The sequence below is a fragment of the Carcharodon carcharias genome, chromosome 19 (assembly GCF_017639515.1).
Source record: "Carcharodon carcharias isolate sCarCar2 chromosome 19, sCarCar2.pri, whole genome shotgun sequence".
Classification (NCBI taxonomy): Eukaryota; Metazoa; Chordata; class Chondrichthyes; order Lamniformes; family Lamnidae; genus Carcharodon; species Carcharodon carcharias.
In genome coordinates this window covers 95,831,632-95,843,877 of record NC_054485.1, presented here as the reverse complement: position 1 = coordinate 95,843,877, position 12,246 = coordinate 95,831,632, and the positions used below count along the sequence as shown (strand labels likewise).

The 12,246-nt window shown below is 44.5% G+C and overlaps 1 protein-coding gene across 1 annotated transcript in view; it reads left to right on the top strand.

Annotated features, from left to right (window-relative positions):
- Positions 1–2,045: 2,045 nt before the first annotated feature.
- Positions 2,046–12,246, top strand: part of LOC121291394 — a 38,130-nt gene continuing 27,929 nt past the window's right edge. Inside the window, exons 1-2 of the mRNA XM_041212496.1 lie at positions 2,046–2,431; positions 7,061–7,375. Coding sequence (XP_041068430.1) covers positions 2,335–2,431; positions 7,061–7,375 — 412 coding nt within the window. The 5' untranslated portion in view covers positions 2,046–2,334. The remainder of the gene's footprint in view (positions 2,432–7,060; positions 7,376–12,246) is intronic.

The window sequence follows — 12,246 nt, the reverse complement described above, 5'->3', positions numbered from 1 at the left end:
TTTAGATCTGCAACTGGATCAAACTTCTCACACTAACATCAGTAGCGCAATCTTGATCAATGGGTAGGAATCAAATAGCTTTCCAATTAAATCCGGAGTCAGGCAGGGCTGCCCTCTCTCTCCTGTCCTGTTTGTGTGTTGTTTAGACCCTTTGCTGATTCCATCAGGAAGGATCTGGGTATAAGAGAAGTGATGATCCCAGGCAGTGGAGGCACTCAGGTCAAAGCCTCCCTGTACATGGACAACGTCGCCATCATCTGCTCAGAGCTGCTGTCGGTGTGCAGACTGATAAAAATCTGCAACCAGTTTGAACTGGCCTGGGGAGCCAAAGTAAATTGTGGGAAGAGTGAGGCCATGTTCTTTGGGAACTGGGCTGACTGATCCTTTGTCCCCTTCACCGTCAGGTTAGATGGCCTGAAGGTTGGGGATTTGGTTCAGAGGGACCTGGGCATGGGTTAGAAACTGGAAGGAGCGAGTGTCTCTGTTGGAAAGAAAACTGAGCGTGTGTGAACTATGCTCCCTCTCCATTGCGGGTAAGAACCTGGTCATCGGGTGTGAGGAACTCTCGCTATTGATGTATGGGGCACAGGTCTGGCCCATTCCTCACTCCTGCGCGATGGCGATAACCCGAGCCATCTTTTGTTTTACCTGGAGGTTGAAATTGGATTATGTCTGCAGGGACACGAAGTACAAGCGTCTAGATAAAGGGTGAAAAAAGGTGCCCAACATTGCCCTCATCCTGATGGCCACCTTTGTGTGTGGCTGCATCAAGCTGTGCGTACATCCTCGGTACACAAAGACCAAGTGTCACTACGTGCTGAGATTCTACCTGTCCCCGGTCTTGCGAAAGCTGGGTCTGGCCACGCTGCCTCAGAATGCTCCAAGTAGTGGAACCATGCTGTACCACATGACCCTCGTGGAAAAATTTATGCAGAGAAACACCTTTGACCACAAGTACATCAGGCAGTGGTCGGCACGTAACATCTTAGAGGTCCTGTGGGAAAAGGAGATGGTGGATCATGTTGGATGGTTCCCCGAGCAGACTGTCAAAATCATTTGGCAGAATGCCTTATCGACAGAACTTTCCAACAAGCACCAAGATATAGCTTGGCTGGTGGTGAGAAAGGCCCTCCCCCTCAGATCCTTCTAGCACACCTTGGGTCTCACCCACTCTGCACCTTGCCTTCGAGATGGCTGTGGTGGGGAAGAGACCATTGTTCTCCTTCTTGTGGAATTTGCCTTTGCAAAGAAGGTCTGAACAGAGATGCAATGGTTTTTGTCGAGGTTCATCCCGAGCAGTGCTGTAACACAGGACTCTATGCTGTACGGGCTGTTTTCAGGGACACGCACCGAGACAAACATCAACTGCAGCTAGTGGATCATCTACTTGGTGTAAGATGCTCTTTGGTCTGCCCAACACTTGTTGGTCTTCCAGTGCAAAGAGTTGTTCCCAACGGAGTATTGCAGACTGGCACATTCCAAGGTCCAAGACTAGGCGCTGAGGGATGCACTAAAGCTTGGGGCAGCCGGCGGAAAGGCGCAATGGGGAAAGGTCGCTGTCTAAGACCTTTCTGCCATAATGCACCGAGGTACTGGGAATTGTATAGACCCCTCAGGTTGTATGGCTCACAATTATTGTATGCAGTGAACGCTAATTGTATTATAATTGTTTTGAAGCACCTCAGTGCAACATGATGTATGGTGATAACTTCAATATCATTGCACTGTCTGACTGTCTGTAATGACCACTTTGAAATGTCTGTACTATTCATTGATTGGATTGAAGCTGCTCGTGATCCATGTGTAAAAGTTGAACATGATTGCACTCTTGGTGATGGTCATTTTGAAATATTTTGTAATGTTCTTCCAGATAATTTATGAATAAAGTATATTTTTCAAAAAAAAAGTTGACGTCCACATCTCACGAACGAATCAGAAAAGCTCCTCCCCTTGCTTTGACGTAGCCGGAATCCGGGAAGCGTGAGTGTGTTTGTTGTTCTTCCTGATTCCTCCTTTGTGTGCAGCTTTCAACCCAACAACCTCACTGGAGCAATTCAGCTGCCAATCCTATCATTCTGGCTCTGGAATTATTTATTCGGAAGGCTTAGAAAATTACACAGGGCGTTGTCAAACCCCGGAAGTTTTTTCCTGAATGTTGTGTTGCAGCTGTTGTTTCCTGATACAGCCCAAAGGGAGCTGAAGAAGATTTAAAGAGTTGGTTCGAGACTCGCTCTGCACAGAAGTGGTTGGATTGAAAGATTTTAAAGCGGCTGGCGCCCTGCCCCGGTGAACCGTGGCTTTTAAGTATTTTTTTTAGCGGATTCGTTTGGCTGGATGAAGTACGGATTCCCTCTTTCCGTTCTGCCCTTCGCCGCCCTCTTCCTCCTGCAGCTTCTCGACCACCTCAGCGTCTGGTCCCTCGGTGCAGTTGGTGAGGAACTGACTGGGGGCGGCGATGGCGGGCGGGTTGGGACAGAGATAGAGGGGAAAGCGGGGTTGTTGGTGGGAAGGTGGGTCGGGAAGGTGAGCCGGTCCTGGCAGTTGGTCACATCCCCCTGTAGAGGGACACAGCAGAGCAGAGGAATTTTTTTGCTGGGATATTCTAGCTTTCTAGATGCGGTTGTTACACCAAGAGTTAGTAAGCCGCTTGGCATCTGTATCAAGTAACGTTTGCGTCACTTTCCCTTTAACTTGAGCTGGAAATTCCCCTGCAGCTGGGGGATTTTACTGCCCCGACCCTTGGGCGTGCAACACCATCCGAAGCACAAAGTTAGTTTTACACGTGTGCTGAGGACACCCAGCTCTGCCTCTCTTCACTGTTGCTAAATTGTCAGACTGCTTATCCAGAATGGGTGGGTAGAAATTTCCTTTCTCTCGCCCTGACAACAGCCTGAGACTGAACTAGGCTGTTTGCACCCTTGGTGTAATGCTTGACCCTGAGAGGAACTCCTGACCCCTCAGTCACTCCATCACTGACACGGTCTATTTCGGCCCCTGTAACAGCGCCTGACTCGGTCTCCGCCTCTTGTTCATCTGCTGCTGAAATCCTCATTCATGTCTTTGTAGCCTCCAGACTTGCCTATTTCAAAAGACCCTGGCCTGGTGTCTCTCCTTCCCGCTACTGTCAGCACCGAGGGCATCCAATGCTCTGCTGTACATGCCCTTATATGTACCAAGTCCTGTTCCCCTGTCACCCCTGTACTCTCTGATTTACATGGGCTGATTTTTAAATTCTCACCCTTGTTTTATAATCACTCCAAAGCCCCACCATTCCCTATCTCTATAATCTCCTCCAGCTCCGCAACCCTCCGAGATATCTGCTCTGATCCGATTCCAGACTCTTGTACATCCCTAATTTGAATCACTGATGGCTGTTCCTTCCTGCACCTCTCATGTTTCTCCTTTAAGAAACTCCCTAAACCTACCTCTTTGCCTAAGCTTTTGGCCATCTGCCCTTTTATGTCCTTATGTGGCTCAGTGTGTGTGTGTGTCCGTGTTTGTGCTTTTGTTTTTTTTTAATCTGTGTGCATTTAAAACCCTCACTGCAAATTAGATGGAGATGAGCCAGCTTTTCCAGGAAATGAGGCACACGGCTCCTCAGAGCTGCCATGAACCTTGTGGGAACCCCAGCTTGGAGTCGGGGCCCAAATAAATAATCAGGCATTCAATATGCCTTTTGCGGGGAAAAAAAATGTCCCCTTCACATAAAACTTTTATTCAACCACAGCCAGTGAAATTGCCATTGAAGAAATACTTAACCTTGTCCAAATATACACATGGGCATTGAAAAGCCACTTCAAAGAAAGATTACATTAGTAGAAGGTAATAAAACTTTCAATCAACCAAAGCTAGCAGCCCCCGTTGTAAATGTGTCCACAGCCCCTCACGGGGTAGTCGTTCCTGGAGCTCAGGTAAGAATTTATAATGATTCCATCTGGAAAAACAGATGTTCAGTCTGCTTCTGTTGATACAGATGCCAGGTGACCTTATTATGAATGCTTGGCTGAGTTCCAAAATGAATAACGGTCTCAGCCCAGCAGGAGGCTGTTTGCATCGCTATTGCTAGCTTTGTTTGATGGACAGTTTTAATATATTGTAAAAACCTGAAGCATTTCAGTGTCTTGTGTATTCGTTTGGAAAGGATTCATAGTTTCCTCAATGGGAATTTCCCATGTTTGATTGAGAAGGTAGGAAGGGCAATGCTTTTCAAGGGGATTTTTGAGTAGCTGTTTTTTTCACTTCATGAGGATCACAAAGACTTGCCAATGTTGTTATATAGCTCATTGGTTGTGTATTTAGTGCATACTGGGTGAGTGTGCATGGAAAGGATATGGGAATATGAGGGGGCACAGAGAGGGAATGGGAGATATGGCATGGCATGGCATGGTGGCTGGCTTATGGGATTGAAGGCCTAACAACCACAAATTAAACTGGGCCAATGCCCCAGTAAACAGAGGCGGGCCTTCTAACCTGCTGACCTTGCCATGCGCCTGCCTCTGTAGCCAGCTTGGGCATGTCTGAGGAGGTGGCAGGCCCACCTCCAGTTCACTTCTGCCCCCCTGACATGACAACAGGGAGGGCTTGTGGACAAGCTCCTCCAGGATGTAAAGGTTTGCAGAGCCAGGACATTTAACTTCTACCCTCCCCTCAACAACTACTTGCATCTGTACAGCATCTATCATGTTAAAACCTCATATGGTGCTTCATGTGATCCTTATCAAACAGAAGTTAACACTGAGCCACAAAAGGAGATATTAAAACAGACTTGGTGAAATAGGTAGTGTTCAAGTGTTTTCTTACAGGAGGTAGAGAGATTTATGGAGAATTTCAAAGCTTGGAACCCAGGAAATTACAGCTGCTAATGGTAGGGGAAGGATTTTTTTTTATTGTTTTCATTCATGGGATTTGAGTGTCACTCACTAGGCCAGCATTTATTGCCCATCCCTTATTGCCCTTGAGAAGGTGGTGGTGAGCCACCTTCTTGAACCACTGCAGTCCATGTGGTGTAGGAGCACCAACAATGCTGGCAGGGAGGAAGTTCCAGGATCTTGACCCAGCATCAGTGTAAGAATGGCGATATAATTCCAAGTCAGGATGGTGTGTGGCTTGGAAGGGAAGTTGCAGGTGGTGGTGTTTCCATGCATCTGCTGCTCTTGCCCTTCCAGGTGCTAGAGGTCCCGAGTTTGGAAGGTGCTATCTGGGGAGTCGCGGGAGTGTATCTTGTCGATGGCACGCACTGCTGCCACTGTGTGTCGGTAATGCAGTGAGTGAATGTTTAATGTGGTGGATGGTATGAGTTAAGCAGACTGCTTTGTCCTGGGTGGAGTCGAGCTACTTGAGTGTTGTGGGAGCTACACTCATCCAGGCAATGGCAGATTATTCCATCAAACTCCTGACTTGTGCCTTGCAGATGGTGGACAGTCTTTTCTGAGTTAGGAGCTGAGTTACTCACCGCAGAATTCGCAGCTTTCAACCTGTCTTGTAGCCACGGTATTTGTATGACTGTTCCAGTTCAGTTTCCGGTCAATGGTAACCCATAGGATGTTGACAGTGAGGAATTCAGCATATGCGAGAGGCTAGAATTAGAGGAAAATTGGTGCTTTCAAAGCGATAGACTTGGACAAAGTTAGAGTTAGAGGAGGTTAGAGATGAGGAGGGTGGTGCCATGGAAGTATTTGATCGCAAGGAAGCACCAGGTAACAGGGGTAGATCATTCCCAAATGTGAACACTTGTTCCCGCTATTTATTTAGACCATGACTGATCCGAACCTTAACTCCATCTACCTGCCTTGGTTCCCTAACCATTAATACTCTTGCCTAATGAAATATGTCAATCGCAGTTTTGAAGTTTTCAATTGATCCTGAGTTTTAACAGCCTTTTTTTGGGAGGGGAAAGTACTCGATTTCCACTAGCCTTTTTGTGAAGAGGTGTTTCCTGACATCACCCCTTAGCAATCTGGCTCCAATTCAATGGTTTTCCCTCTGGTTCTGAACTGTCCTACCAGAGGAAATAGGATAGATAGGGAGAAACTATCAATTCTTTTAATCATTGTAAACACAACTATTAGATCATTTCTTAGTCTTCTATATTCAGGTAAATACAGGTCAAGTCTATGCAACCCATCAGTTACCCTCATAATTTAGGCCAGAATCTGTGCTGCACCCAAGGCTTTTTTATCCTTCCTTAGGTGCAGGACTCAGAACTGATTGCAGTTCTGTGGATAGGGTCAAACTGGAGCTGTAAACATCTGTAATGTAACTTCCAGCCTTTGTATTTCAGTTCTCTTAAGCTAAGCACTAACAATCCTTTTTAATTCTTCTTGTACCTGTCGACTAGTTTTTAGTGATTTCTGAACTTGGACCCCTAAGTCTCTCAGCTCATCCATACTTCCTAGCTTCTCACTATTTTGAAAATACTCTGTACTCCAATCTTCCTGAGATCCAATGAAGATGACCTCTCACTTCCCCACACTGAACTCCACCCTGCCACAGTTTTGTCCACTCATTTAATCTTTAATAACAATATCCTATTGCAACTTCCTGCTCTGCTCTACATTATTTGCTGTGCCATCCAACCTATTGCCATCAGTGAACTTGGAATAATGGTTGTCAAGTTATACACATCCATGGGGGATGATACCATTGTTATATCCTTCCAATTTAAGGACATGCCCCTTATTCTTACTCTGTTACCTACCTCCCAAATCATTCCCTATCCAAAGCAATAAGTTTATCCTCTTTGCTTGGGCTTGGGTCTCCTCTGGAAGGGACAGTGTCTGTGTCCCCAGGTGAGGAATGAGGGGTTGCTGTTTCTATGGAGCCTCTTCCCTTACCCTTCCCACTGCTACCCTGCCTCCTTACTGTGGGGGTGAGAGGGAGGGAGTGTGTGTGAAAGAGAGAGAGATGTGCCATTGCTTTGCCCTGTTCAGTGCAGTGAGGGGTGGGAGAGTTGTTTCTCTATCACGTTTGTTGCTGCTTTCCTTCATAAATTTTTAAATTACATGTTAGTGTTGTATTGCTACAGTCTAACCGATTACATTTGCTCTTTTATCTTGATCAGCTGGAAGGAATGAAGTGTTTGGTGTCATTGGTTCATCAGTTTTACTGGATCCTGAATGCAGCGATAATCTCAGCAATAGTAATGTTATATGGACATTCAATGGCAGTAATGGAAACCCTGTAAATATTCTGGATTATGCACCAGGTCACCGAGATCACCAAAAAGAGGAACCAAATGAACACTTCAAATCACGCTTGCAATTTAATACATTCAATGGGTCTCTGATGATAAACAATTTAAAACCCAGTGACCAAGGGCTTTATACCATCATTGCAGGTGAAAATTGGAAATGGAGTACAGATTTGAAACTCATTGGTAAGTGCTTTCAGTACTTCACCACTTTGAAAGTGATGAACATTTCAGCTGACTAACCATTTCCTACTTATGATCAATCACAGAATAATAGTGCAAATAAATCATTCACCCCGTCAAGCCTGTTCTGTCATTCTATTAAATCATGGTTGATCTGTATCTCACCTTCATTTAACTGTTTTTAGTCCTTATCTCTCATGTCCATTACACAACAAAACGAGTAATGATCTCAGTATTGCAAATTTCAATTGGCACAACAGTCACAGGTTCTAGCAGTAGAATTCCACTATTCCTTGTGTGGGAATAAAATGTTTCACTTATTTCAGTGTCTAATGGCCTTGCTCTAATGTTTAAAGTTATGTCCTCTTGTTCTGGGTTCTCTGACTAGACAAATTAGTGGTATTTGTCTTCTTTCAAGATTAAACTGGATCACTGTTCGAGTAGAAAAGAATGGTTCAATCTCTTCTCCTGACACTCTGTTCCCTAGGATTCACAAAGCTGCTCCCCTGCCTCTAATTCCCAGCACAATTCCTACTCTCTCACAGAACACTAGCTTCATTAAGCTGGCACTGCCCCTGGGTTTCTCCAAACTCCAGCCTCCTGGCTACACCCAGCTATAAATGGCTCCCAGGGATTCTCTGAGCCCTAACTGTCTCCAGCATGGAACCAGCGACCTTGCACCACCATCTCAGCTCCCCAGGACTTCTCCTGAGCCCTAACTGCATTGAATGGCTCTGAGAGTTTCTCTGTGAGCTGCAAACCACACAATGTGCTGAGCGCAACGAACAGGCCTTCTTTGATAAAAACAAAAAAACTGCGGATGCTGGAAATCCAAAACAAAAACAGAATTACCTGGAAAAACTCAGCAGGTCTGGCAGCATCGGCGGAGAAGAAAAGAGTTGACGTTTCGAGTCCTCATGACTCTTCGACAGAACTTGCGTTCGAGTCCAAGAACAAGTTGAAATATAAGCTGGTTTAAGGTGTGTGTGTGGGGGGCGGAGAGATAGAGAGACAAAGAGGTGGAGGGGGGGTGGGGGTGTGTGGTTGTAGGGACAAACAAGCAGTGATAGAAGCAGTCCCTACAACCACACACCCCCACCCCCCCTCCACCTCTTTGTCTCTCTATCTGTCCGCCCCCCACACACACACCTTAAACCAGCTTATATTTCAACTCTTTCTTGGACTCGAACGCAAGTTCTGTCGAAGAGTCATGAGGACTCGAAACGTCAACTCTTTTCTTCTCCGCCGATGCTGCCAGACCTGCTGAGTTTTTCCAGGTAATTCTGTTTTTGTTTAGGCCTTCTTTGAGCCCTAATTGTCTAGAACCTGCTAACAGCAGCCCCTTTTTGGTCTAGCCTGCTGCCCTGTTGTAGAGTACCCCCAAGTAATCACAGATAATTTGAAACAAGACAACCTACTTGAGCTCCATCCATCTCCATGATGACATAACCTGCTCTGGGATATCCTCAGCCTGACCATTAGGTGAATTATCCCTCATTTAAAATTCCTTATTTGGTCTGATGAAGGAAATGGCTTTTACTGCCTTTCGGGGTTCAGCGGATGTTTTTAAAACTGATTTAGCTCGAACGTACAAAATCGAACATGTCCCTGGGCTGTATTTTTTAAGCAGTGTAGGCATCACGTCTCCAGCTCTGCAGCTAAGTAGGCCAACTGCTTTTTTAAAATGATCTTGCCTTTCTAGCTGTTAATTTCGTAAAGCAATGTGGCCCCAACCTTAAGTATAATAGGCTCTGGCCTGAATTTCCTAACTCTGTTGTGGCAGGACCCATTGTGGGAAATTTGGAGGCCCAGCCAAAATTCTTGACGTCACAGGACGATCCTGACAGAGGGCAAGGCTGGACAATCCCTCCCTTCATTGTGAATATCTAGTTCGTGGTTTATGTGTTTTAGTATATAATTTTCAGATGTAGGAATTAAAGGTAAACTGTATAAAATGGGATAAATGCAACTAAAGCAGCTTGTAGTCTATCATTCTCCTCCTCAGAGCTCACGATACCTCCAAGTTTTGTGTCATCTTCAAGTTTTTCAGATTGTGCCCTGCATATTCCAAACCTGGGTCTTTGATATATTTCAACAAACATAGTGGTCCTAGCAGTGACCCCTGGAAACCCCAAGGCATAACTTCATCTGCTCTGAAAAGGAACCATTCACCACTCCTCCCTGTTTCCTGTCACTCGGGGAAACTTTGTAGTCAAGCAATCACTGACCCTTTTATTGTATAAGCTTTAACGTTGCTGATAAGTCTGTTTGTGGCATTTTTTGGAAGTCCATGTACCAACCACATCAACCCTCATTAGAAATCTCAACCAAGTTAATGGAACATGGTTTTGCCTTTACAAATCGGTGCTGTATTTCCTTAATTAACCCACCCTTATCCAGGTGACTGTTAATTTTACCCTGGATTATCATTTCTAAAAGCTTCCCCACCACTGGGGTTAAACTCATTGGCCTATAGTTGCTCAGTTTGCCCTCATACCGTTTTCTGAACAAGAATATAACATTTACAATTCTCCAGTCCTCTGGCATCAACCCTGTATCAAAGGAATTTTGGACGATTATGGCCAGTGCCCCTGCAATTTCCAGCCTTACTTCCTTTAGTATCCATGGAAGCTCCTCCATCAGTCACTACTGACTTTTCAACTTTAACTTTATTTATTCCTAATATGCCCATCCGGTGACTTGACTACCTCCTCTTTAATTATGACTTGATCAGCATCTTCATCCTTTGTAAAGACTGTTGCAAAGCATTAATTAAATACTTCATGCATGCCCCCTACTTCCATGTATAAATTTCTCTTATTTTGGTCCCAATAGGCCCCACTCCACTCCTCTTCTTACCACCTCTTTTTTACTATTTATATGCCAAAGGAAGACTTTTGGAATCCCTTTTATATTTGCTGCTAATCTCTTCTCATTCTTTCTCTCTGCTTCCCTCTCTTTTTATTCATGCTCTCCTCTGAACCCTCTTTGTTCTTACTTGTATTATTTGTCTGACAACTGTCATATGACCCACTCCCTCCCTCTTTCATAATCCAGGGAGTTCTGGATTTGTTTGCCCTACCTTTCTACTCATGGGAATGTAGCTTAACGATACCCAGTTTATCTCTTCTTTAAAGGCAGCCCATCATGTCATTAGAGTTTTGCCTGACAAAATGTGGTTCTAATTCACCAAGGCCAGATACATTCTCACTTCACTAAAATTTGGCTGTTCCCCCAATTAGTTACCATGACGCTGGATTGCTCCTTATCCTGTTCTTGCATTATAGATTCTCATTGCTCCATTCATGTTTGGGACGTGGGCATTGATGGCAAGGCCAGCATTTATTCTCCATCCTGAGTTGACCTGGTTGAGTGAGTGGCTTGCTTAGCCACTTCAGAGGACAATTTAGTCAACTGCAATGGTGTGGGACTGGAGTCATGTGTAAATTAGACTGGGTAAGGACAGATTGTTACCTTCCCTGAAGCGAATTAGTGAAAATGTGTCATGGTGAGATTGGAGCTCATGGTCCCTGGTCTTCTCCTCTAGTAATGTAACCATGACACGAATGTGACCAATTATTACTGCTATTAACTCATGTTTCCAAGCCGCCACTCTGAGTTTAATGTATTTTCTGTAATGCAAAGCCTAAGATCAATTAATCTAGAGTCTATTTATTGTCTCATAAAGACTTATCAGGACCTCGTTGCTTTACTCGCTCTTTTATCGTGTGTCTTTATATCCGTTACCCAGAATACATTTGGTCTTCTTTTGTAATTGCTTTATATTCCTGCACTTGCATTTCCAGGAAATGTACTTGCATCTCACTATCTCTATTCACTGACACCTTTTATGGCTTTGCATTAAATGTATACTCTCTCTTCAAATAGACGATCTTGCCTTTTTTTCCCACATTAAATTAACTCTCTCTGTCCTCCTATAATCTTCAATAGTCCACCTTGGTTAAAGGAGAGAATTCCAGGGCTTGGGAATAGGTGGCTTAAAGCATAGAGCCGCCAATGGTAGCTGAGGGTAGCATGCATCAGAGACCAGAGCGAGAGAAATGGAGATTTTTGGGGGGTGGGGGTGGAAGTAGTTTGAGATAGAGAAGGGTAAAGGTGATGGGATTTAAATATGACGATGAAAATTTAAATTTTAAGATTAATTCAGGTCAGTGTGGGCCAGGATGATGGGTGACTGGGACATGGTACAAGAGAGGGTATGGTCAGCAGAGTTTTAGATGAGCTGAAATATCGAGGCTGGGAAGCCAGCCAGGACAGCATTGGAAAAGTGGACTCTTACAATTTCCTTAGAGACCGTTAAATTTTAACGAAAAATTTGAATTTCCAGTTACCAGCCAAAAGGTTGACATGCCAAGATTTCACATTTTAAAAGAACTTCTATTTTGTCAAATGACAAAAGAAAAACACTATTGACTAAATACTACTTTCTTTTCGTAGGCAATGTATACTTTAAGGAACTGAACAGAATTTGCCCCTTTCTATTTTTACTGACAACCAAAATCACCAGTTTTGTTATGTTATTCTGTCTCTTAAGTAGACATCCAATTCTCCTGGAAGCAATCCAAAGTGTTGCGTAGCTCCAAATTCTGTTCTTTTCCCAATGCTATCTCCCACAGTGAGAGTTTTCCAGGGAATTTTGAGGCTAGCTCTAGCTAGGCAAACCCTCCAGCTTTGTTTTAACTACTCTTGAAATCAGTCTTCAAACTGAAATCTCACCCACATTCCGTGTGGTGAACAATTGGGTCAGCATTTTCTCTGCTTAAGGTGCAAGCCTGGATAACTGTATAGTCCTTCAGCGTTGCTCCTCTCAGTTTGCTGGAGACCACATCAGACAAAACTGCAACTGCCCTTGT